Below are 26,492 nucleotides of genomic sequence, written 5' to 3'. Positions count from 1 at the left end.
TTACAGGCATGCGCCACCACACTCAGCTGAGTTTTCTTTTGTTTTTTGTAGAGACAGAGTCTTGTTATCATCCAGGCTGGTCTCAAACTTCTAAGGCCTCAAGTGATCCTCTCACCTTGGCCTCCCAAAGTGCTAGGATCACAGGCGTGAGCCACTGCACCTGGCTGGCCAAGTGCCCTCATTTGAAAACCCACCAATTTCTCTTTCCCTCTGAAGCCCAGAGCTGGGCGTGCCAGTCCGGTCCTGCCCTCTCTGCCTTGCCTGGGCCATGCGGGACAGGTGGCTCTGAATCCCACAAAGACGAGCATGACTGTCATCACATGGGCTGTGCTGATTCACCCTCCAGCCCTACCCTGCCTGGGACCAAGTCCTGGGAAATGAGAGATTTGAACCACAACACTCTGAGGTTGTCCATGGGGAGCAGGGTCTGGCCTACGGGCTGGGGCCCCCACGCCCACTCACCCTGTCCAGGGGGGCCTGGTCCCCTGCGTTCCTGCTCTTGCTTGTCCCTGGGAGAACCAGGGTGTTCGTTTCTCTGGCCCCATCCAAATTCCCCAGGCAGACCCCCACTTCCTACCTACCTACCTGCTTTGTCTGACCACTTACCACTTTCTAGCAAATGATGTATTTTACTTTTGCATTAGCGTCCTGGGGCTGCCATGACAGCACCACAACCTAGATGGCCTAGGGCAGCAGACACTGCACAGTTCTGGAGGCCAGAAGTCCCACATCAAGGCGCTGGCAGGGCCACATTCGCTCGGCCTGCAAGGGAGGCCCCTCCTCACTGTCCCAGCTCTGGTGGCTGTCCGAAGTCCCTGGTGTCCCTTGCCTTGTGGACCCATCAGCCCTGTCTTCTCACAGCATTCTCCCTCTGTGCCCAAACCCCCCCTGTGTGTAGGGACACCAGTTGTGCTGGGTTAGGGCCACCCCAACAATCTCATTTTCACTTGGACACCTCCATAAAGAGCCTGTTTCTAAAGCAGGTCACATTCTGAGGTCCTGGGGATTAGGACAACAACATGTCTCTTTTTGGGGGTGAAGTCCTACTCGTGACAGTTTCTTCCCTCACTGCCAGGGCCGCGTCTGCTCTGCTCGAGTGTCCTGCAGTGAGCCCAGGGCCAGCACACAGTGGCCGTCCGGGAGATGAGGACGAGGCGGGGTCTCCCTCTCCAATGTGGAGCAAGCGGAGCCCCAGTGGGGTGGGAGGCGGGTCCCAGGCAGCCCCAGCCCTGGATGCAGGGGTGGGGAGGGGGACCACTGCTCCGTACCCCTTCTCCCTTAGTGTCAGGGGCACCGTGTGTCAGGCCTGTTCAGGTCGGGGTACGAGGTGCCAGCCTGCAAGTGAACAGCTCGGGAGGTGAAGGGAGGTGTGTGGTGCTGCTGCAACCCACCCCCGCGGCCCCTCACCCGTGGCTGACGGTGAACTTGAGTGCGGAGGAGTGCGCCTGCCATCCCGGCCCCTCTGTGGACGGGCCCTTAGATGGAGCTGGGGTTCAGTCAGCGGGCGACCACGGTCCTGCTTGCCGACACCTCGCCGGGCCCACAGCACACACCCGGGAGAGGTGGGCATCCCAAGAAGCCGCCTTTTTCTGCCGAATTGGTTACATTTTAACGAAGCCTTGTTCAGGCCGTGTTTGTAGGATGCTCAAGTGTTATTATTGACGTTGAGGATATTTTATCTCATGGTAACTTTGTTCTTTCCCGGGTTAAGGGGTGGAAGTGTTTTCAAGGCCTCGATTAAACACCTGCATGTGTCTTTTGAACCTCCAGGGAGGTTTTCTCGTGCAGCGTGGACGGGACGGTCCTGGCTTGGAATGTGAGCACGCTGCGGGTGACCGGCCGGTTCCAGCTGCCGGGCGGCGGCCTCTCATCCATCAGGCTGCACGGCGGCCGCCTGTGGTGCTGTAAGTCCTGGGGGAGTGGGGGCCAGGGGTCAGGTACGCCCACTCCCTGCCTGGGAAAGGATGCCAGGTGAAAGTGAAAGCCTCTCTCGCTTCCTTTTCTTTGCCCATTTCTGGTTTTTACTTTACAATCTGGCTCCTTTGCTGTGCAGCGATGAGTTTGCTGCTCTGCAGGGGCTCCCCATGACTCCCCCCGGCTTCTCTGCCCCCCACCCTGGGTGCGCTGGCCACATTCCTGCCCCTAACCTTTGCTCTCTCTGCTGTGGGGGTGCACCTGGCCCAGGTCCCCCAAGTTATGGCTGCTCCTCCCTCAGCCCTTGGTGGTCTTGTCCCCTGTCCCCATTGGGGGACCTGCCTGGTGAGGCAGTGCCGTGTGATTGTCTCTGGTGCCCCTGCTCAGACCTGGGGGCCCGTCTGCAGGACCGAGCCAGGCATCTTGCCAGGGAGCGATGGGAGGGGCAGGTGCTCTACCTGGTGGCTCACATGCTACGTTTCTGAATGTCCCGGAGGACTTTGAGGTCTTCCTTGGCAAGTACCGGCTTATGTGAGTGATGATCACCATTGTGTTTTTTTAACGGAAGCATAGTTTACATATAGTAAAAGGCACAAAACAAGCGAACAGATTGTCACATCTTGACAAACATACACTATATAGCCATCAAACCAGCCAAGATACAGAGCAGTTCCATCACAGCTTAAGGTCCCCTTTCCAGGCAGTGCCCCCGCCCCCTCAACTCGAAGGGGTACGATTGTTCTTAGTTCTGTCACTGTGAATTTGTTTTTCCAGAACTTTCTATAAATGGATCCTACAGTATGTATTCTTTTGTATCTGGCTTTCTCCAGTCAGCATAGTGTTTTTAGGATCCATCTGTGGTGTTCCAAGCATCAGAAGCACATTCCTTTTCATTGCCGGGGTGCAATCCCTCCTTTCCCCGGTAGATGCACGTTGGGTTGACTGTTTAACTGTCTCACAAAGTGGCTGTACCAGTTTGCGTCCCCACTGGCAGCATGGGGGTTCCAGTTTCTCCACATCCTCACCAAAAACTTACCTATTTTTTTTTTTTAATTATTGAAACCATCCTGGTGGGAGTGAAACGGTATCCTGTGGTTTTCTAACAGTTTTGTGGTAGAGTCTTTTTTTTTAAATCTCAATATTATGGGGGTACAAACACTTTGGTTACATGTATTGCCTTTGCACCGCCCGAGTCAGAGCTACAAGTGTGCCCAACTGCCAGAAAGTGCGCACCGCACCCATTAGGCGTGAATTTACTGGTCCCCTCCTCCCCCCTTGGTGGAGTCTTTAGGTTTTTCTAAGTGTAAGATCATGTCTCATTAGCAAACAAGGCTAATTTTTCTTCTTCCTTTACAATTTGGATGCCCTTTCCATCTCTTGCCTAACTGTTCTGGCCAGGGCTTTCGGTATTATGTTGAATATAAGTGGTAAAGGTGGGTATTCTTGTCCCAGATCTTAGAGGAAAGGCCTATCAGTTTTTCCCTGTTTGGTAAGATATTAGCTGTGGGTTTATTATATGTGGCTTTTATATTTTAGGTTTGTTCCTTCTATACCCATCTTGATGAGGGTTTTTATCATAAAGGGATATTGAGTTTTATCAAATGCTTTTTCAGCATCTGTTGAAATAATCATATGGTTTTGTATTTCTCTGGTCTCAGTTGTTATATCTCCGTTTTCAGTTCTGATTTTATTTATTTTGGTCTTCTCTCCTTTTTTCTTCTAATCTAGGTAAAGGTTTGTTGATTGTGTTTACCTTTTCAAAAAACAACTTTTCATTTCATTGACCTGTGTTGTTTTAGTTTCATTTCATTTGTTTCTGCTCTTTATTATTTCTTTCCTTCTACTAATTGTGGTTTTGATTTGTTCTCGCTTTCCTAGTTCCTTGAGGGCATTGTTGGGTGGTTCACCTGACTTCTCAGCTCTCCTGACTAGGCGATTACTGCTGTGACCTCTCCCCATGCCGCTTCCCTGCATCCCACAGAGTTTGGTGTGTTGTTTCCATTTTCATTCGTTTCAAGACATTTCTGCATTTCCTTCATGTCTTTGCTGACCCAATGGTCGTTCAGGAGTGTGTTGTTTAATTGCTATGTGTCGTGTAGCTTCTGAGGTTCCTTTTTATTCCTAGTTTTTTTCCTTTGTGGTCAGAAAAGATACTGGATATGATTTCTACTGTTTAAAATTTATTGAGACTTGTTTTGTGGCCTAAGATGTGGTCTGTTCTGGAGAATGTTGTAGGTGCTGAAGAAAAGAACCGTGTTCTGCAGCAGGCGGGTGGAACGTTCTGGAAACGTCAGTTAGGCCTGTTTGGTCTAGTGTGCATTTTCATGCCAGTGTTTCTTTGTTGATGTTCTCTAGGTGATCTGTCTGTCACTGAGAGTTGGCGACGTCCCCTGCTATCTTGGCACTGCAGTCCGTCTTTCCCTTACATCTATTAACGTTTGCTTTGTACACTTGGAGATCTGGAATGTCTTCTCAGCTCTTGAACGTTCCAGCTACTGCTTTCTGCTGTTTATGTGCAGTTTAGGACTCAGCCTAGGAGTTGAGGAAAGTTTATATATACACATATACTTTGGGGTCCCCTCATTTTGAGGATATTTCCTCTCCATTTCCAGCTATACTGGCAGCCTTAAGTTGGCCCCTCAGCCATGTGCGGTGGAACTGTCACCTCCCCCTGGTGCCCTGCGGAGAACTGGGCAGGTGTGCCGCTCTCCACGTTTGTGTCTTCTCCTTCGAGGGCCACACCCCCTCGGCCATGGTTGGTCTTCAGTGGCCGTCAGATGTGTGTATGTGTGCTTGTGTGTGTGTCCACCTGTGCCTGCATTTGGGACTAATGTCGCTGACCAAGCCTTGGGCTGAAAGGTGCCTGTTGATTATAGCCGGGGGATAACAGAGATTAGAATGAGGATGGATAGCCTTGCTTTGAGGATAGAATCCCTTTTATTTTCCAATTTAACTTAATACAGTAAGTAGTTTTCCTGTGTAACAACGAGGAAAGTAGAGGTCCTTTAGGTAGAAGAGAATATTTGCTTATGAAGTGTTGTAAGTCTCTATCTAGACAAGGATGGCAAGCGGAGATCCTGGTCACCTCCAGATGCCATCAGTTCAGGTGCTTGGCTCACGCACTTGTCTTTGTTCTGTGCAGGTATCTGTGGGTGCCGAGCACGGCCTGAGAAAGACCTGGGAGCAGGGCGGGTGGTGGTCCCGGGCTTCCTCTCCAGCCCCCTGACGGCATTTCAGCTGGGCAGCTCCCCCTGGGCACCACCAGGCCTGCATGTGGCCTGGAAGGCCGAGTGCTCAGGGTGTTTCTGGAAGGGAAGTGGACACCTGCCCCATCACCCGTGCTCAGAGGCTGCCAGCTTGCTGGGGGTGCTCTCGGTTCGGCTGTGGCTTCCCCGTGCATTCGGGCTCAGTCCAGCCTTGGCCACCAGACGTGTGGTCACCGTGGGCAGACCCCTCACCCTCTCGGAGTCTGGTTCTCCATTGGAAAAGTGAGATGCAAACACCACCCTTCCCTGGAGAGCGCTGAGGGTCAAGAGAGGCTGAAAGCCCAAGCACTGTCGGCCTCCAAGTGTACACTGACTGCGAGTGTCAATGATGGGGACCCAGAACCCACACCCGGTGGCACTGCTCTGGCCCAGATGTGAAAGGGGACACAGGACAGGACCAAAGCGTCTAAAGGGGGTGACAAGTGAAGCAGCAGAGTAAGGGGGACCCCCTGGCTGCCACACCCCCAGGATGGAGCCCAGCATGCAGGGTGCCCCGAGAACTGCCACCTTCCCTTGCCAGCTTCCCCCACGCTGTTCTCTCTGCTCCTGCCCTTGCCCCCTTTATGCTCTTTGTCCTTCAGTCCTGGGTGGGACAAAGCCCTCCCCAGGCCCAGCTGGGGGGACACTGGTCCAGCCTGCCCGCACCTGCTGCCCCCGTTGGCCTTCTGTGTGCAGCAGGCTCCCTGCACGTGGTCACGGCCAGGGTCCCGGTCTGAGTCCCAGCCCCGGGGGCCCAGGCAGCATTAGCGCATGTCCGCGAGTTTATGAAGAGCCAGGAGTGGTTTTGGAGCTGGCAGCCCCACACCAAGGAGGAGCCCAGGGGCCGGAGGACCCCCCAGGTCCAGGGTGGCTGAAGCCCCTTGGCAGACAGGCTTCCCGTGGCTCCTGCCGCCCAGTGTCACCGACAGGCAGCAGCATCTGACAGGGCCCCATCCATTAGTCCAAGTGGACAGTCGCACATCTGGACGAGGCTTCCTGCAGGATGCTGGCCTTCAGAGACTAGGTCTCAGGAAAAGCAACACTCAGCTGGACTTAGAAGCAGGAAGGAGAGCTGTGAACCCAGCTTAGCTTCAGAGCCACTGGGCACCCAAGGACCAAGGGGGCCATTCCTCGGATGAGGCTGAGTGCCGGTGGGGTCCCAGTCCCAGTCCCATGTCCCCTGCAGCTGTATGAAGCCAGGACAGCATCTCTAGGCGGGAGCACTTCCTGCTGCTGTCCAGCCCGCCCTCTGCCCCACTGGTGCTCCCTGGGGCCTCTTCGCTTGTGAACGGGCTCCTCCCTCGAGGTATGGATGGGGCTCCCTGGGGGCTCCCCGCAAAATGGGTGTGTGTCTTCCCAGCCCTCACGCTGGCTGTGCGGCTTTAGCTCCTGGGTAGGGGGTGGAGGGCTGTGTGCAGTGAAACCGAGAGAGGAAAGACAGGCGACACCTTAGCTTTTCCTTAAAGACACCTTCAATCTTCTCTGCAGACGTGATTTTACCTCCTCTGTGCGGTGCGCATTTTGGTGGCTTATCGCTCTCACAGGTGTGGAAACTCCTTTGGTTTGCAAAAGACGTTCCACTTGAGTGATGAGTAGAAAAGCACTTAGGACAGCACAGAGCCGTGCTCCACAGGCGCAGGGTGCTAGGGCCTCGAATTTGAACAGCCGCTAACCGCGTTCGGACCAGTTTGGCTTCACTTGATGGAAAACCCAGAACACCCGTGGTGGGAAAAGCTGCACTTGCTGTGCAGATCGGAAGAGGGCGCTGGGTCTGGTGGTTTCCCCATCAGTAAAAAGGGGGGTCACGGCCCCACGTGCCACAGCGTGGAGTGGTGGTGAGGGGGCCACAGGTGCCATGGGGCAGGCCTGGCACAAATGCCAACTCCAGCCGGCGCCTATCCCAGGAGTCGGTGGTCATGTCACACTGACCAGCCCTTTGTGCTCACGTGTGTCTCCAGCCCGCTCTGCCCTTCCTCATCCTAGCTCCGTTGTTCTGCAGGTACCGGCAACAGCATCGTGGCTGTGACCACGAACGGCTTTCTTCGTCAAGAGTTGAAGATCGAGGAGAACTTGGGAGAGATGAGCACGTCCTTCCTCGCCTTCCAGCTCCTGCCCGAGGTACCAGCAGCGTCTGTGCGCCCAGCACGCGGGGCCCTGCCTGCCATGGCCCGCAGCCCACGTCTCGGTTTCTCTTCCAGCAGGAGCAGCTGTGGGCGGCCTGTGCGGGGTACAGCGAGGTTTTCATCTGGAGCCTGAAGGATCTGGCCCAGCCCCCCGAGAGGGTGCCCCTGCAGGACTGCTTGGAGATCAGCTGCATGATCAGGGTGAAGCAGCAGGTAGGGTGGAGGGGCCCCCACCGCCCCCGTGCTGACGTGTGCTTCTGCCCTCACCTCTCAGGAACCTACTGTCCTTAATGGCAACGAGCGGAATGGGTGCCATTTGGCCCCACAGGGTGTCCCGCACCTCGGGTTTCGTGGTGCGGCCAAAGCACTTGGAAACCGGATGTTTCCCAGGGCTGCCATAGCAGATGACCCCCAACCACGTGGCTTAAAACAACAGGACCTTACTTTCTCACGGTCCTTGAGGCTGGGGTCTGGAATCAAGGTGTCAGCAGGGCTCTTCCTTCTTGGGCCTCGGTGTGACGATGGAGTCCCTGCCGCTCTCTCAGCCCACGGTGCCGCCAGCAGTCCTGGTGCTCCTGGCTGTGGACGCATCACCGCACCCTGTGCCCGCGCCGTTGCGCAGGATTCGTTCTCTCTCTTTCCGTCTCTGTCTCTCTTCTCATGGGGACCTCAGTCGTACTGGGTCGGGCCCACCCTGCTCCAGCCTAACCGCATGTTAACTAGTTACCTCTGCAGACTCCATTTCCACATAAGCTCACGTTCCGAGGTTCTAGGGAAGGACATGGATTTGGAGGATACTATCAACCCACTGATGGCTGCTCTCCGGCCCCCCAAAATTCACATGTCCCACAGGCCTATCCATCCACTCCCTCCCAACCTCCCCCAAAGTCTTAACCATTCCAGCATTAACTCTGAGTCCAAAACCTCATCCAACAGGACCCAGCGACCTTAGATATGGACGAGGCTCCAGGTACTGTCCCCTGTGGGGCACAGCTCCTCTCCAGCTGCAAACCTGTGCCACTAGGAACCAGTTCTTCCTTCCCTAGATGCAGTGGTGGGACAGCCCGGGGCCAGACATTGCCATTCCAAAAGGGAGAAATTAGAGGGGGAACAGGACGTGCAGTTCCCAAGGCAAGGCTGAGACCCAGCAGGGGAAATGCCGTTAGTTTCCCAGCTTTACTGAGCTGTAACTGACAAATAAAAATCGGATGTACTTAAGGCCTGCAACCTGATGTTTCGATATACGTTGTGAAATCATCACGGCAATCAAGCTAATTAACATACCTATCATCTCAAGAGTTAGGTTTTTTCTTTTTGTGGTGAGAACACTTAAGATCTACCCTGTTAGCCAACTTCAAGTACAGAACACAGTATCATTAGCCAGAGTCACACTGTCCATTAGGTCTTACGGCCTGAGAAGGGTCCTCTGGGCCTGCCAGGTGGCGCCCGCCTCTCAGCCGGCAGAGGCCCTGCCCAGGAAGGCATGGATTGAGGGGTGCACGCGTCCACCAGGATGCCAGGTGGAGCACTGTGCCCCCGGGAGGGGCCCTTCCCGGCTGACGCCCCTCCCATCTGTTCCCGGCAGATCTGGGTGGGCAGCAGAGGGCTGTCCCAGGGGAAGCCCAAAGGGAAGATCTACGTGATCGACGCCAAGACGAGGAGTGTGGAGAAGGAGCTGGCGGCGCACGCGGATGCCGTGAGGACCCTGTGCTCGGCCGAGGACAGATACGTGCTGAGTGGGTCGGGCAGGGACGAGGGCAAGATCGCCATTTGGAAGGTCGAGTAAACATGGGTGAATGTGCTCTGCGAGCGAGGACCACGTGCTCTCGCCTGCTTTCTGGAGCTTTCCTGGGAGCAGGAGCCCCCAAGGGGCTGGGGGAGACAGAGCCACACAGGGCAGGGCTGGAACTGGCATGTCCAGCACACAGCCCGTGACGAGAGGGACCGACAGCCACACACCTTCTCTCCTGGAGTTTCCCGCTCTGTGATTAAACTGCACCAAGGGCTTCACACTGGGGCTTCCCAGGCAAGCAGCCGCATTTGTCCGCATTTGTCCGCGATAACCTCTGCTGAGAAGGGCTGAGAACTTACCTTGCATGTCGTCTAGGAAGTTCCGGAGTCCACAACCAGGGGGCAGCAGCGTGGCTGAATCACAGGTGACCCTCATGCTTCTGGGTTTGCCTTTCCTTCGCCTCCTTCACTCACTGGCCCGTCCTTACTCACCGCTTGGGGACGCTGGGCTGGCGCGTGACGGGGAACCAGAGCCCTGCAGCCTCCTGTGGCCATCTGGTGCCTGGCGAGGCCTGTGAGAAGGCGTAGTTTATGATAACCACTTCGTGCTCTGTCTCTCAGCAGAGCAGGTTGACCAGGGGCCACCCAGGGGGAGGTGACAGCACTGTGGTCAGGTTTGTCCTGCCAGGGGTTGGGTTGGCTGAAGCAAACTGTCTTGGTTCCTTTTCTTTTTTAGAGATGGGGTCTTGTTGTGTTGCCCAGGCTCCAGGCTGGATTTGAACCCTGGGCTTAAGTGATCCTCCCACCTCAGCCTCCTGAGTAGCTGTGACTACAGACTTGTGATACCACACTTGGCTTCTTTTAAATTAATGCAAAATTTTTATAATGAAGAAACCTAGAGGCCAGGTGTTGTGGCTCACTCCTGTAATCCTAGCACTCTGGGAGGCCAAGGTAGGAGAATTACTTAAGGCCAGGAGTTCAAGACCAGCCTCAGCGAGACCTCTGTCTCTACAAAAAATAGAAAAAATAAGCCAGGCATTACAGTGACCACCTTTAGTCCCAGCTGCTCGGGAGGCTGAGGCAGGATTGCTTGAGCCCAGGAGTTTGAGGTTGCTGTGAGCTGTGATGATGCCACTGTGCTCTACCCTGGACGACAGAGCAAGACTCTGTCTCCAAAAAAAAAAAAACTTTAGACCATTTTTCCTACCAAAGATCACAAACAAAAAGTTCCATCTAAAATAGCATGTGGGATTCGGTCTCCCGGTAAAGATATTACCAGATACTGGTGTACATTTCAATTCCATTTGCATCTCGTGTGCATATGGTTTATGTGTATGATGTTTTATTATTTAACTGAAAAGATCCTAGCTGTAAATAAATATTTGCAAAAAAGACCCATTGCACATTTTTACTATAATATCGAGGTTTCATTCCTTAAATGTTCTGTGAGGAAGGTCTTGGCGTGGTTGTGGGGGGAGCATTGCCTGGCAGCGCATCGTGAGGGCATGTGGCCCGTCCCCTGCACAGCCACCGCACACTGGATCCCGGAGCCCCGCTGGACTCTCTGCCCTGGGTCCTCAGGACTAGACTGCAGAGCCTGCGTACCCTGAGAGTCTCTGGGGGTATCTGTCGGGATCCGGCATGGGGCCAAGCTTCAGGAGCACTGGCAGGGCCTCCAGATGGAAACCTGGGCCCCGGCCTCCGGTGGGGTCTACATTGTGGAGAAGCACATCACTGACTGCTGTTTCCCGCCAAGGTTTGGTTTTACGTAGCCCCTGACTTCTTGGGGCATCGCGGGAATGTGGTACAGAGAAGAGCTGTGTGGCCTCCTGCTTCCCGAGAGGCTGTGCTTGCAGAGAGGGGGGTGTTCCCCTGACTTCTAGAAGGAAGACTTGGCCAGAAGCAAAGGGAAAAAGGTTGAATTTTGCTTTTGTAAATATGTGAATACTTACTGTCAGATATATGTCTATAAGTTATTTAATGCCAATCCACATGTAACCAGGTATTTTCATCTTGTGGATAATAAATTCTTGCAGTAAGCGCTGATGTGCAGTTTCCTCACTTTATCCAACACAGACGGGCGGACGAGGTCTTGACAAATCCAGTGCCATTCTGAATTTGTTCTTAATTCACTCTAAGTGCCAATCAAGTTATTTTAATACAGGTTTTTCATTTCTTTGACTCATGGTGATAACTTCCAAGATCTTGACAGTGATTGCATTTGAAACCAGTGCAGGAAAACCAGAGGCTCTTAGGAAATAGTCATTTATACAATAGAGAAGGACGAGGTGACTACATGCGCTGAGCCAGTGCAGGGTTTGTTCACAGAACCCTTGTCAGTGGGGTTTACTGGCACAAAAGGGGCACTTGGATGCCTTCGACTCTTTCCTCTGTGCTTTGGAGAGATTCTGTTATGAATGATTTGTCATGGAAAAGACCAAAATGAGTTGGAGTTCGTTAAACAGGCTGTGATGCCTTCCCGGCCTCGGCTTTAGAAACCTGAATTAAATTGGTACGAAAAGGTGTTTATCTTGAACCAGAAACAAATATATTTCAGTATAATTTCAGAGCCGCCCACTCCATGTTTCTTGCTCCTGGGGCCAGCACTGCTCCACGGCGCCAAGCAAAAGCCCATCTCAGCTCTCTGCTGCTGACCAGGAGTTGTAAAGATGATCAGCCGCTAACACTTTTATGAGTTGTTCTTAGAAGATGTGTACACATCGGCTGTTCTCGAATGACAGCCTGTGGAATTGTGTCTGTCACGATTCCAGGTGACATGATTCCTAGTGACTGTGACTGTAACATCTGAATTGAAGGTGCATGACTTTTCTTGACTCCTTGGGAAGATGAAGGGGCGTGTTCTCCAAGCGGCTGGGGAGGGCACGGTCGGAAGGCCAGGTGGAGCTGCCTCGTGGTCTCTGCTGTTGGCTGCTGTTTGCGTTTCTCGCATCAATGCCGTGGCATCCCCAGAAGGTGAGGCAGAGGCGCACACAGAGCTGGTTTCTCTCGCCCACACTGCAGCTGCACGACCCTCGGCGTGCTCAGGACGGGAGAAGCTCCGGATTTCTGTGCCTTGGGACATGGAGGCAGCCTGGGGCCCCGGGCATGGCAGATGGCCCGGGGCCTGGTCTGGGCCTTGCTGGGGTTCTGGCCACATGACCTGAACGCCCTGTGTCTTGCAGGGCTTGTGTGGCGACCGAGAGGGCACATTACACATCCAGTGCACTGCTGGGCACCCAGGAACAGCTCAAAGAATATTCCATCCTGGGCTGCTCAGTGGGCTCTCGTGAAAGAAAATATTAAGGAAAAGGAAGTAAAAATGTGATTCGCTAAATGTAGTGGGTGAATGGTGGCCCTCAAAAAGATATGTCCCTGTCCTGCCCCGGGGACCTGTGAACATGACCTTATTTGGAAAAAGGGTCTTTGTAGAAGTAATTAAGGATCTTGAGATGAGATCATCCTGGATTTAGGCTGGGCCCTAAATCCAGTGACAAATGTCCTAAGAAGGAGAGGCAGACACAGGGACAGACACGGAGGAGAAGGCCATGTGAAGGTGGAGGCAAAGATAGGAGTGATGTGGCCACACGCCCAGGGTACCTGGAGCCACTAGAAGCTGGAAGAGGTGAGGAAGGATCTTCCCCTAGGGCCTTCAGAGGGATCGTGGCCCTGCTGACACCTTGACTGGTGGCCTTCAGAACTGTGAGAAAATAAATTTCTATTGTCTCAAGCCCCCCCGGTTTGTGGTCACTGGCAGCCACAGGACACGCCTACAGCTCCCACTTACAGAGTGCTGGCTCAGGTGCCGCACCGGGCATTTTAAAGGTTCATGTGTGCACTACTGTGTACGATCCTCAGAACACCGTGACGATGGGAGTCCCCTCTTTACACGTGAGGATGCTCTGTCTCCAGGACAACAGAGCAAGGTAGAGCTTGCAGGGCATAAATGCTCCTGTTTCCAAGAAGTCAGGAGCAGTTTTCTTTGAGAGGACCTCAAGAGCTGCTCTTGCTCTAACATGAAGCTTTCCTTTCAGCTCGTGTCCTCACTTAACAAGGTGCAGAAGCGGGAGGCTAAGGCTGGTGGCCCTGAGATGTGTTAGCTCCTGCCCCATTCAGGGAGAATCCTGGGGTAAGGGAGAGGGTAGATTCCCCTTACTTTGGTGATGGACAAAAGTAAATCTCACCAGCTCTGCATCTTTCCTTGAGGGTCAAGGGGGTGTATTCTGTGGCTGTGGGCCCTGGGCCAGTGAGATATTCCTGTGGCTCTGCTGGGTTTAAGGGTGGTCAGTCAGAGGTTAGCAGGCTTAGGCGGTATGTTCAGAGACTGGTGGGAGGATCAAGTGACATGAAGTAGGACAATGGTTTCGCTAGTTGATCCTCAGCATCACTAACATCTCCAATGGATGGCTATATAATGGAACGGTTAAAAAAAAATAGATTTACCAAAACGGCAGGAAACGAATGACAGAGGAACAAAAAACCAGGTATGACAAATAGAAAACAAGTAGCAAGATGAACTATATATTATCTACAAGAGATGCAATTTAAATATATATAAAAACACAAATGGGATAAAAGTATACCATGCAAACAATAAACATAAAAAAGTTGGTATGGCTATATTAATAGACAAAACCTACTTCAAGGTATATTACAATAAACAAACAGGGATATGCATAATAATAGTAAAAGATCATTAAAAAGACATAATAATCCTATATGTATTACATATGTACTTAATAATAGAGATTCTAGATACACAAAGCAGACATGATAGAACTATAGGAGAAAACAGACAAAACCACAATCATAGTTGGAGATTTTAATACCCTTTCTCAGTGACTGATAGAACAACAACAAATTAGCAAGGACATGGATGATCAACACCACTGTCAACCAGCTTGACACAGACCACTACACCCAACAACCGCACAATAGTCATTCTTTTCCAACGTACGCTGAATGTTCATCAAGCCAGACCATGTGCTGGGCCATCAAATGAACTTGATTTAAGTCTTACCGAATATGTTCTCTGACCACACAGAAATGAAATTTGAAATCAACAGTAATAATATAACTGAAAATCCCTAAATTAAAATTATGTTGGAAATTAAACAAGATACTTCCAAATAACCCATAGATCAAGGAAAAAATCACAAGGGAAATTCAGAAATATTTTGAACTGAATGACAGTGAAAACACAATGTAGCAAAATGTAGGGGAAGCAGCTAAAAAGAAAAAGTATAGCTTTAAATGTCTATTAGGAGAAAGGTTTAAAATCAACAATCTAAACTTCTATTATAAGAATATAAATAAGAGCATAGTTAATGTGAAGGAGGGAAATAATGAAGCCCAAAAATCAGTGAAAGGGAAAACAATCAACAAAGCCAAAAGCTGGTTCTATAATTGATAAACTCTATCAAGACTGATCAAGAAACAAAAGAAAAAACACAAATTACCAATATCAGGAATGAAAGAGGGAGTAAAAATCTTACAGACATCAGAAGATATTATGAACAACTAGTGTAGATGAAATGTGCAAATTTCTTGAAAAACAACTTTATGAAACCAACACAAGGAGGAACAGAAAATCTAAAGAGTCCTAGAAAGGAAACTGACTTTGTAGTAAAACAATCTCAGTTGGTTTCATTAGTGAATTCTAACAAACACTCAATTATGTAATAATAGAATTCCACAGAAACCCTTTCAAAAGAACAGGGGAGGAGAGAATACCTCCCAGCTCACGGTAGGAGACCAGCACGGCTCTGTAACAAACCTAACAAAAACCTTACAGGAAAATAAAATCAGAGATCAATTCCCCTCAGCAACACAGATGCAAAATTCCTGAACAAAATGTTAGCCAACTGAATCCAGCAATACTTTCAAAGGTTAATACATCATGACCAAGTGGGGTTGGAAAATGCAAGGTTAGTTTAGCATTCAAAAATCAATGTAATTTAACATGTTAGCAGAACAAAGGAGACAAGCCATAATGATCATCTCAATAGATGCAGAAAAACGTCTGACAAAATAAAATATTCCTTTGTAATTAAAAAAATCTTGGTAAACTGAGAAGGGAACTTCCCCAAACTGATAAAGAGGATTTACAAGAAACCTACAGCAAACATCGTACTCAATGATGAAGGACTGGTTGTTTTTCCGCAGGATTAGGAACAAAACAAGGATGTTCACGTTCACCCCTCCAATTCAACATTGTACTGGAGATTCTAGCCAGGGCAGTAAGGCAAGAAAAATAAAAGGCATAGAAGACTCTTGGACGGGTTGAGCATGGGTGACCTGTCCCTGTGTGTCACTGTCCCTCCTGGAAGGAGGAGGGAGGGCTGGCTCTGAGGTTGGAGGCTCAGGCCCACTCTGGCAAGCCAATCCTCAGTTGGGGACAAAGGGCCCGTCTCCCAGCGTGGTCTGTGTGGTCTCAGGACGCATGGGGCAATAGCCTGGCTCTTCCTGTGGGCACCACTGGCCTGTCAGACAGGGTCTGATACACTGTCGCCTCTGCCACACCTGCTGTCTCTAAGACCTTGGGCCTCTGCATCCTTGCGCTCCTTGTGACACGGTAACTCATTCTGGGATCCCCTGCCAGCCACAACTGTGGGGCAGGGGGCGGGAAGAAAAGGCATAAAGATTAGATGAATGAATATTTTATTTTGTCAGATGTTTTTCTGCATCTATTGAGATGATCCTTATGGCTTTTCCCCTTTGTTCTGCTAGACTGTCTTTATTTGAAGACAGCATGATTGTTTACATATATCCTAAAGAATCTATTTTAAAACTAGAGTAAGACCAGCCTAAGCAAGAATGAGACCCCATCTCTACTAAAAATAGAAAAATTTAGCTGGGCGTTGTGGTGTGCACCTGTAGTCCCAGCTACTTGGGAGGCTGAGGCAGGAAGATGGCTTGAGCCCAGAAGTTTGAGGTTGCAGTGAGCTACGATCATGCCATTGCACTCTGGTAGCCCGCATGACACCGCAAGACCCTGTCTCAACAAAACAAAACAAAAACAACAAAACGAAGAAACTAGAGTAAGAAAATTTAGTCAAGTAGCTGGATACAAGGCCAGTATACACCAATCCTTGCATTTCTGTATTCTAACAGCAAACAATTGGAAAATTTCAAAATACTACTTGCAAAGCATTAAAGAAACATCAAATAGAAATAAATTTAATGAAAGATGTGAAAGACCTGTACACTGAAAACTCAAAGCCATTGCTGAGAGAAATTTTAAAAGACCTAAATAAATGAAAAGTTACACCATGTTCAAGGATTAGAAGATTAAATATTGTAAGGATGTTAGCTCTTTCCAAATTGATCTGATAGATTCAACTTAATCCCAATCCCAATCCAAATATAATTTTTAATTGAGAATTTGATTATAACATATATATGGAAATTTAAGGAATAGTTACGATAATTTTTAAGAATATCAAAGCTGGAGGATTCACATGATTTTAAAAGCTTTCCTAAAAAGCTATAATAATTAAGACTGTAGGATTTGGCATAAGTATAGATAAGTAGATCGATAGAACAAAAGGTAGGGTCTAAGTGCACAGGTATACAGTCAGTTGACTGTAAAAAACCAAAAAATTCCACGACAATTCAGTAAGGAAAGTCTGTTCAACAAGTGGTGCTGCAAGTGGATACGTGTATGGAAAAGACAAGAAACTCAACCTTTATCTCATTATACAAAATTTAATTCAAGGTGGCTCACTGACCTAAATGTAGAGCCAGAAGTTCTAGAAACAAGTATATCTTTGCAATCTTGGTACAAAGATTTTTTTCTTAGAGAGAACACAAAAAATGCTGAACACTAAAGAAAAAAATTGATAAACTGGACTTCAGAATACATAATTAAGAAAATGAAAAGAGAATCGTGGACTGGGAGAAAATATTTGCAATACTATATCTGACAAATATTTTTTACCCAAATTATGTAAATCAGTAACAAGATGAACAGCTCAATTAGAAAGTGGGCACAAACCACTTTACCAACACAGCTATATGCACGGCCAGTTTGAAAAGATGGTATTCATCAGGGAAATGCAAATTAAATCACTATGAAATGCCACTTGATGCTCACCAGAATGGCTTACATTAAAAAGACTCACAATAGCAAATGCAGGAGAGGATGCGGAGCAAACAGATCTCATACTTTGCTGATAACAGTAGCATAACCACTTTGGAGAACTGTTTGGTGGTGTCTTATAGACACATGCCTACCCTACCACTGTCCAATTCCACTTACCCACGAGAAATGAAAACATGTCTATAAAGAGACTTTTCTAAGAATGTTCACAGCATCTTTTTTTTCCTAACAGCCCTAAACTGGGAGCGCCCAGTGTCCCTCACCTGGAAGATGACGTGCTATGTCCTCCCGACAGAATAGTACACGGCAGTGCAAGGAACTGCTGACGCACACAGCCTGTGTGACTCTCAAGAGCAGCCAGACACAAAACCTGCAAACTATGTTTCCATTTCTATGAAGTTCAAAGCAGACAAAACTAATCCATGGTGGTGAAAGTCAACACTACTGCCTATATGGGTGGGGAATGAACTGGATGCAAGAGAGAACTTTCCGGAGTCAAGGGAATGTCCTAAGTAGACTGGACTAGTTCCACAGGAGTGTGCATTTGTCAAAACTCATGGAATTGCAGTTAATACCAGTACGTTTCACTGTATGTAAGCTTAACTCAGTTAAAAAACAAAATTAAAAATAGTCATACTGTGCGATGCTAAGCAGCTGTTGAAGAAAGCAGCAGTTCTACGTGCACTAATACGGAAGCATGATCGAGATATTCTGCTAAGCAGAAAACTGTAGATTGTAAAACTCCACATAGTGGTCCAACTTTTGTAAAAAAAAAAAACTGTTTTAATATCAGTATTTGTGGAGACAAAGATGTGAAGCCCTTGTGGGCTGGGGCCGGGTTTGGGGCACTGATCTTCTACGTACTGCCTGCTCCTTGCCCCAAGCCTTAGGACCGTGGAAGTAGGCGAGGAAAGCAGTGCAGCCCCAGCTTGTCTCCTCCCGCCCCCTCCCCGTGCTCAGGTTGGGTGTAGGTTGCTCAGTGGGGGTCCCCTGGGCAGGTGAGGTGGCTGAGGTGGGCGGGTTAAGCAAACACCCCTGCACCTGCCTCCGCCTCACTGGGTGCCCGTCCTACCTGGCTCAGTGCACAGCGCCCACGGCCCTGGGGAGGGGTCTGCGGGGTGCCGATTCGCCCTTTCTGCCCACCAGCACCGGGATCTGGCGAGGGGTCCCCGGGATGTAGGGCTCAGCACCCTGGCGTGGCATCTCTGTGGTGCCCCGCTGCAGGAAGCCTTCCGAGTTTGCTGCCCCTCCACTTGGGAGGGAAGCGCCCCACATCCCCAACGCCCAGCCCTGATCTAGGGGCGCACTCTGTGGAGGGCAGAGGCAGGGGGGGCCACGCACTCTTAGACGGGCCGTGGACAGGGTCCCGGGTGGAGCCCAGACGGCCCAGCCTCGTCCACTGTTGCAGGTGTGGAAACTCGTCCATACCTCGAGTGCCCACGACAGGGCCACCCGCCCGCATCTTGCTGCAAGGTGCCCAAGAAGCAGTGAGAGTGGCCGAGCCAGGACTTGCACCCAGGCCCTGGGGCTCCAGGCTTCCCTTGCCTGGACCAGCAGGCCCCACTGGAACCCGCAGCGCCTCCCTCCCCCAACTGTCATCAAAGCTCCTCCTCCTCTCCCCACGGCCCCAGCCCACCAGCGCTGGAGTCAGCACCCTGCCAACCTTGCCCCTGCACCCCACCTTGAGGGTCAGAGCAGCACTGAACAAACTTGCCTGTCCTGGTTCAATTCTCCCAGCTGCATGACCTTGGGCAAGTCGGTCCCCCTTCACTTCTTCCAATGACAACTGGCAGTTGACAGCCTTCTCAGCAGGGCACCTGAGGACCAAGATGACCCGTTCCATCCCAGCCGCCCCAGGACCTCGTATGTCCCCTGGGGCCCCCAAGGCCAGGTGTACACACTGGGTCACGTGCTGTCCAGAGCCCAGCATAGCCGCTGGCTGGCAGCAGCCGGGCTGCGTCCCCTCAGATGTTCTCTCTAGGGACAGCCGGGAATTCTGCAGCAGGGGTGGGCGGCCTCCACCTGAGCCAGGTGAGGGAGGCAGGCTGGAGGGCCAGGGCTGGAGAAGGCCTGCGCTGGGGGTCCAGGGATGGGCCCCCAGGTGTGTGAGCGGGGGGAGCCCCCGGGGAATGAATGAGCCCACCCTCACCTGCAGGCCTTGGCCACAGCCAGGGCATGGTCTGCCTCCGCCACTGGACCCACCTGCCCCAGGAGGGCAGAGGGAGGCAACAAAAACACCCACACTGTCACCTCGGAGGGAAAAGTTTATTGAGTCAACCGCAGAGGTACAGAGGACAGACACAGGGAGGCTCGTCTGTGCACGGAGAACACCAGGGAGCTACACAGACCGAGCCATGCGCAGGACACAGGCGTTGCGGACAGCATGGCAGGCCACACGGACTACCTGGCAGACAGAACACCCACGGGCTCTGTGTGGAAACAGACACAGACTCAAGGCCACCTCTGCCCACCTCACAGAAAACGAAGTCATGTGCGCTATCACTCTATGATCCCTTTCATAGAACTTAACATTATGTGTTTAACACACACTTATATCATTGCTAAATCAGCAAGAGCTAGTACAGTGCTCCAACTTAATAAGTTGATAAAAAAGTTGTCCTGTGGCCAGTTCACAATGGAACTAAATAGTTTTGTTCCGAGATGCCTGGGAAGTTTCTCTGGTAACGAGGCATTTCTAACAAACAGGTCACTGTCACCTAGAGCCGGTCTCAGTCCACTGCACCCCTGCAGCCCTGGGGAGAGTGAGGAAGCCAAGCCGCAGGGAGGGGTGCTCAGCTCTCCAGGGGGCCCGAGGATGGGCTGGCCAAGGCCGGGGGGGCTCCGGCCAGGATGGTGATGGCCGGTTTCACACAAGGAGGTGACAAGAATGACTTTAGGTTGGGCCACCAACATGCCATGTGGGCCAAGGCCATGCTTGGCCTGCACTGACACCATTCCCAGGTGGGTGCTGGGCAGAGTCCCCCAGGGGCTCTCGGAAGCAGGGGCTCGCCGCAGGCCTGCGGAGGCCCAGGCTCGGAAGCAGGGAGCTGGTGTCTCTCAGAAGCAGCTTCTGACATCACGTGGAAACTGTCCGAGGAGGACCCGTCCGCGACAGTAACTTGCACACTCACAGTTTTGGTGGCTAAGGGTAGAGGTGACAAAGCTTAAAAAAGTGACATTTTGGTGCATCTTTTCCAGAGCTGGTTAGTGTCTAGTGTGAACAGCAGTATTTGGTGTTTTACGAACTTGGTCTACACTAGGTGTCACTGTCGCTGGCTGCCGCACAAACCATCAGCCATGGCAGGGAACAGTTGGCATCTCTGAGAGTATTTCTCAAACATGCCCCCAAACGCCCCAGGCTACGGGGGCTGTCCCCATGGCAGGAGAACCGGCACGCCCTGGCCAGCGTGGGCTCTGCCCGCCCTTGTTTGTTGCAATGGCTGCATCCTGCAGCTGCTTAAAGGGAGGTTCAGCTTTGGGGTCCTAAGTGGTCACAGACCTACTTCTCACACACGGGGCCTTAAGAAACACACCTGAGCACTGCAGGAAGCCACTAACAACCCGAGGAGGTCTCAGCTGTCCTGCCTCCCTCAGGGACACGATGGGACTCAGTGCTTCTCCCAGGGGCCCTAGAAAACTGGAACACTCCACTGCTAGCTCCACAGCCACCGGGGAATGTCCCAGTGCCATTCTGCCAACAGACTGGGGGGACAGGTCAAAGGCCCAGCCAGACACCCATGGCCTCCGTGCCTTCCCACCTGCTCACCCCCTGCACACGGAAACTCTGCCATGTGTGTTAGGGGCCACCTCGTTAAAAGATTCTTTACATAGCTGACTTTTATAGGGAACAAAAACACAAATCAGACCAAGGTCACCCTATTCTGGTCACACACCTGCACGCACCACACAGGACTAGACCCAGTGACGCCCTACACTCCCACTCAGTGCTGGGAGGCACCCCCAGGCCGAGGGCCCTACAAGGCTAATGCCACCTTGTGTCCTCAACACCAGCCACCTGGCCAGCCTACCGAATGGGCACAGCCCTGCCAGTCTCCTTGGCTAAGGCCACCAGACAGAGCGCCTTTCCGTTCAAGGAAGCCGGCGCAGGGGGATTGCTTGGGGGAGGCTCCGTATCTGTCTATCTGAGGTACGACATTAGAGAACACGAACACCTGAGCCACAGTCGGACCAACGCAAGCTGCAAACGGCCAGCCCTCCTTCTTGGCTTTCCTTAAGACACAAGGTGATGACACTAGTAGTTTCAACTTAGTGCAATCTTGAAATAATCTCATCGCAAGGCAGGGGCTGAGGCAAAAGGATCTGGCTACCCGGTCCTCCCTGTGTCCAGGCAGGACGCACACCCCGAGTGACAGGGTCACCCACGTCTGCCTCCCAGGAAGGCAGCTTCAGAAACGAACTCTGCTACTAACCCTTGATCTAAAACCAAGGCATCTACCCCTCCTTTTGGGTCTGCACAGCGACCAGACCTCCACAGTCAGAAAGACTTTGGTTGCAAACATCTGAAGGGCTCATAGCTTTAAAATTCTACAACGTGCACAGCCGCTTACTTCTGTCACTGAGGAACAGCCACGCCTCACTGGCCTGCATTGTGTTTCAGTGTGTGAACATTCTAACAGTGACTTTAACCAGGCCTGCGCTGTGAACACAATGTGTCCTTCGCTGTTATTTCAGACTATGGTCAAGTTAAGGCTAGGATCGCAGCGGTTAACATGCTAGTCACCAAGGCCCTCTTCTTCCCGAAAATCAAGTCGCAGCCGGGCCCTGAGCCTCCTGCACATGCAGCTGTCGGGCGCTGGCTCCTGTGGCCTCCTGGCTGGACCCCTGGGTTTGGTTCGGTTCATTTGGATCTTGAGTCAGGCCACCACGACCCCCGCTCTGGGTCCTCTGCTCTCCGCCTCCATCTGCGTCACAGCTGTCGGGACGAGGGCAGGCTAATCCGGCTAAGACAGGGGCTGCGACTCGGGAAGCTGTCCTGCAACCTCAGCGAAGTCTCGGGTCCTACAATCTTAAAGCCATGTAAGGGAATCAAGTTGCATAGGAGTGAGCTGCCAAGGATGCCCGGCGGGGGCGAGGACCCCAGAGGTGCCCGCTACCCTGAGGAGAAGGGTCAGGTCGCCCTGCCGAGGGGGCTCCCGCCAGCGGAGCGTTCACAGCAACGCCGGCCGCGCTGTCAGTAGTCGGACTCTCCCTGTCCAAGCACGGGATTCATGAGGCCATTCAAGTTTTCTCACGCACAGAAATGTTCTTGAAGTCCTGAAGTCGGTCCTCTCCGATCCTGGGTTCTCACTGAGGGAGCACGCACGTCCCGTCAACAGGCACCCAGCTGCCACTCGGACACGAAACGCACAACCCGCAGGCGCCACCAGCGGCAAGAGACAGGGCAAGACCAGAGGCCTGTCAAGTACGTTGAACACAGTCATTCCTTTAAATACACAGAAAATTCAAGTAATTTATTTAAAAACTGCTTTAGTTTCATCTTGAAATATATATATTTGCTGTAGAATGATCATATTGCAGCATGATTCTCATGCATTTCAAAGTACTTTATTTAAAAAACATCAACTTGAGGCAGCAAAAGTATTACAAACTGTCTATCTGCGTGACGTGCGGGGCCTCCCTCATCTCAGTAAGCTTAGACTGACCATTTCAGATAAGAGCAGAAACTGCTTCGGTATAAAGAGATCGTGGTTTGAAAACATTTCCAGATAGCTGCAGCATTTGACGACTGTACTTCCCGGAGTTTTGCTTATTTGCTGAAACCAGAAATACCACGCGGAGCCCTCCGGGAAGTGGGCCTTTCTCCGTCTCAGATGGACACTTGCTTCTCTTTGCACCTGTTCTGATTCCAGTGTCGAGCAGGTGTGCAGGGAGGAAGTCACAGAGTTCCGACAGGTTCCAGCATGTGGGTCCCCTTCGAGGTGGGAGAGGAGGCCCTGGTGCACCCACACGCTCCCTGTTCTGGGGCCGCTGCCCCCCACACACCCGAGGTAGCCTTGCGCCAGGACTTGGGAGGCAGCGCCCGCCTGGAGCTCTGCGCTCAGGGTGCCCCAGCAAACGGTTTACAGACTAAGCAAAGTGCAATGAAAGAGTCAACTCTTCTGGAGGGGCCGCCTGGCCTCCTGGGAGCACCCTGCAGACCAGATGGTTGGGGTCCCCTCTCAGGATGCAGACATGCACTGGGGAGCCCATTGGAGAGCTCCCGTCCTGCCCTGGCCCACCCCCCGGGCAGGGGGTCCGCAACCCACCCTTGCAGATTGCTATCTCCTGCCCAGGCTCCCTCTGGGCCTGCCTCCTCCCAGCTTTGGTGCGTGGCCACAACCGCTGGCCGCTGCCCAAGGACGGGGAGACCCTGGGCACAATTTGTCAAACTCTCTGAGGAAAAGAGATGCCGTTTTTCTAAGAAAACCACAATTGTCGGGAAAAAAAAATTTTCTCTAAAATAACCACAAAGAAAAATACTCTCCAATAGCTGCAGCACCAACAAATGTGATGAGATCTGACAGACGTCCAAATACCTATAGGCATCCAGAGGAAAAACTGATAAAAATACTTTGTCACCGACTACACTACTGTTACCTGAAGTATTCAGATAAGATATAGCAGCGATCGTCAGCTTTTGTTTTCAATTATAATTTTAGAAATGCAAAATCTTATTTTTTCTAAATTGCTTATTGTCTATATTGTAAATATTTTATATGTTAAAAACATGCAGAATAATATACCTGCAGAATAAAAGACAGAGTTGAAATTAAAGATCTTTTTCAATTAAAAAAATATTTCAAATGATTTTTTAATTGTTGAAAAAGTAATTAGTGTGGTATTTTTGCCTAGTAGCTCAAACCTACCCTATGACTACTAAATTTTGACTATGCTGTGGGAAGAAACTCTGGTTTGTGCCGCCGCGTCCGCGACAGCAAGTGGACGGCCCCGCAGTGCCTCTGCTCCCGCCTGCGGCCGGACCCCCAGCCGCCCGCCAGCCTGGAGGGACGCGTGTAAATGGGAGGCGGCTCAGACCATGGACTCCGTCTCCACCAGTCCCTGCGGGCCTTCCTTCCGCGTGAGCTTCAGGATGGTGGGCTTCTCGCTGCCCCCGCCAGCCCCGCCTTCGCCGGCTGGCTGGGAGGACAGGACTTTCTGCTCTTCCTTGGCCTCCTCTGACACCTCGGGATAGATCACCAGGAATGTGGCCGTCAGGAAGCCCAGGAAGGAGCCCACAGAGGCCACCATGGGGATGACGCGGACAGTCCCCACGGCGTCAACCACACCTCCGAGGGCCGACGCCACCAGGATCTGGGAGATGTAGACCTGGCAGGAGAGGATGGCACAGTCGATGCCGAAGCCTCGCTTGGAGTTCCCAGGGCTGTGGTGCACGTACTGCAAGAGAAGAGAACACAAGGATGTGAGCAGCCGTGGAGAGGTTAATCGTCATCCAACATTTCAGTGGTTTGAATATTAACCTAGAAGTCTGGAAACAAGACTTACCTTCCACTGAGCTTCCTGGCAACTACTCCTGCCTGAGTCTCCCCCAACCTCCAACTCCTGCCCAGCAGCATGCAGGCAAGAGAGGCAGAAAGTTCTAGATCACAGGAGAGGATAGGAGACAGGATAGGAGTGGAAGCAACTTCATCAACCCAATCAGGACATGAGCTCCCAGGGGCCTGGCCTCCAGCCCAGGGAGTGGTGGCAGGGCCGGGTTGAGCCAGGGCGACCCCCTTGCCCTCGTGGTCTCTGGCCGGGGCTGGAGGGCAGGGGTGCTCTAGCCCACGCTGATGCTTCCAACAGCACAACTGCAGGTGACCACATGCGGGAGAGCAGCTGCACCCATGGCAACAGTGAGCAGCTTTGTGTTTCTCGAACAAAGACACGAATGAAAACAGGTGTATACTACTATTATCAGACACAGGATTTATCAGACAACATTGCCAAAGGAGATGACTGTATCCTGGAGATTATGGGAAAAAAAGTCAACCCAACAAGAAGATTAAAAAAAGCAATTCTAAATGCGCACCCATACATTTATGTGTACCACAATCACAGTGGGTGATTTTAACATACCTTTCATAAAGTAAGTAGACAAAAGCAGTAAAAGAATAGAGGATTTAACCAATTAACAAACTTGACCTAATTTACACAGATACAGCACTAAGTGCAGAACACACATTCTTTTCAAATGCATATGGAACATTTATCAACACATGATATACTGGGCAACAAAAGAAGTCTCAGTTAATTTTAAGGGCAGAAATCATATGGAATATATTCTCTGACCCTGAGGAATTACACTGGGAATCAGTAATAACATGACAAAGGAAAAATCCCCAAATTTTAGAAATTCATCAACATACTTCTAAATAATTCATGGATCAAAGAAGAAACCACAACAAAAAATCTTTGAAGTGATTGAAAAGAAAACACAACATATTAAAGTTTGTAGAGTGCAGCTAAAGGTGTGCATAGAGGGAAATTAGTAGCCTCAAATACAAATATTAGGCTGAAAAGGAAATAAGAAACAGCACATTAAACCACAAAATGATAGAAGGTAGGAAACAGTAAAGAGAAGTAATTAATACAATGTGAACCAAACACACACCAGAGAGGCTTGAGAATACCAAAAGTGCTTTAAAAATAAAACTGATAAACTTTCAGATAACTAATATCAGGAATGAAAAAGATGATACCACTATAGGTTCTATCATATTAGATCATAAGAGAATATTGTGAATAATTTAATGCCAATACATTTGAAAGATCAGAAGAAATGCCCAAATTCCCAGTAAGATATCAAATGCTTCCCCTTTGAGTCAGAAAGAGCAAACACACTCTCGCTACTTCTGTTCAATATCAGATTGGAGGTTCTAGCTATTGCAAGAAGGGAAGGAGAATAAATAAAAGGATCAGGAGGGAAGAAATAAAACTCCCTTACATAGATGATGTGGTTGTATATGTAGAAGGTCCACAAGAATCTACAGATGAGCTATGAGAATTAGTAATAGAAGAATGTATCATATTCATGGGTAGAAAGGCTTGGTACTACAAAGTTATTAACTGTCTCCAAACTGATCTTGATTAAAAAGGCTAGAAGCTAAGTTTAACATTTAGATGAAAAATAAATGATTAAGAAGATCCAAGACGATCTTGAAGAACAAAGTTAACGGACTTACACTACCAGGTTTCAGGACCTTTTATAAAACTACTTTAAGACAGTGTAACATTTGTCCAAGAGCAGATATGGATGGAAATGAACAGAGAGCAGAAACACACGTACATAGACACCTGCTGAATGATGAAGATGACACTGCAGAGTGGGGAGGGGGTGGGGTGAGAGCAGATGGTCTTTGCAGGGGGTGGCGCTGGACACGT

At 50.7% G+C, this 26,492-nt stretch overlaps 2 protein-coding genes across 4 annotated transcripts in view; one reads left to right on the top strand and one right to left on the bottom strand.

Annotated features, from left to right (window-relative positions):
- Positions 1 to 9,324, top strand: part of DENND3 (DENN domain containing 3) — a 59,990-nt gene extending 50,666 nt beyond the window's left edge. For both annotated transcript variants that reach the window (XM_045560791.1, XM_045560790.1), the window contains 4 exons: positions 1,771 to 1,904; positions 7,159 to 7,277; positions 7,358 to 7,495; positions 8,868 to 9,324. In XM_045560791.1, the coding sequence (XP_045416747.1) occupies positions 1,771 to 1,904; positions 7,159 to 7,277; positions 7,358 to 7,495; positions 8,868 to 9,068 (592 nt within the window). In that variant the 3' untranslated portion in view covers positions 9,069 to 9,324. The remainder of the gene's footprint in view (positions 1 to 1,770; positions 1,905 to 7,158; positions 7,278 to 7,357; positions 7,496 to 8,867) is intronic.
- Positions 9,325 to 23,345: 14,021 nt separating this feature from the next.
- SLC45A4 (solute carrier family 45 member 4) overlaps positions 23,346 to 26,492 on the bottom strand; it is an 86,551-nt gene continuing 83,404 nt past the window's right edge. For both annotated transcript variants that reach the window (XM_045560884.1, XM_045560886.1), the window contains exon 8: positions 23,346 to 24,506. In XM_045560884.1, coding sequence (XP_045416840.1) covers positions 24,141 to 24,506 — 366 coding nt within the window. In that variant the 3' untranslated portion in view covers positions 23,346 to 24,140. The remainder of the gene's footprint in view (positions 24,507 to 26,492) is intronic.

This window comes from Lemur catta, chromosome 9, assembly GCF_020740605.2.
Source record: "Lemur catta isolate mLemCat1 chromosome 9, mLemCat1.pri, whole genome shotgun sequence".
Lineage (NCBI taxonomy): Eukaryota > Metazoa > Chordata > Mammalia > Primates > Lemuridae > Lemur > Lemur catta.
This window is presented reverse-complemented; position numbering and strand designations above follow the sequence as displayed.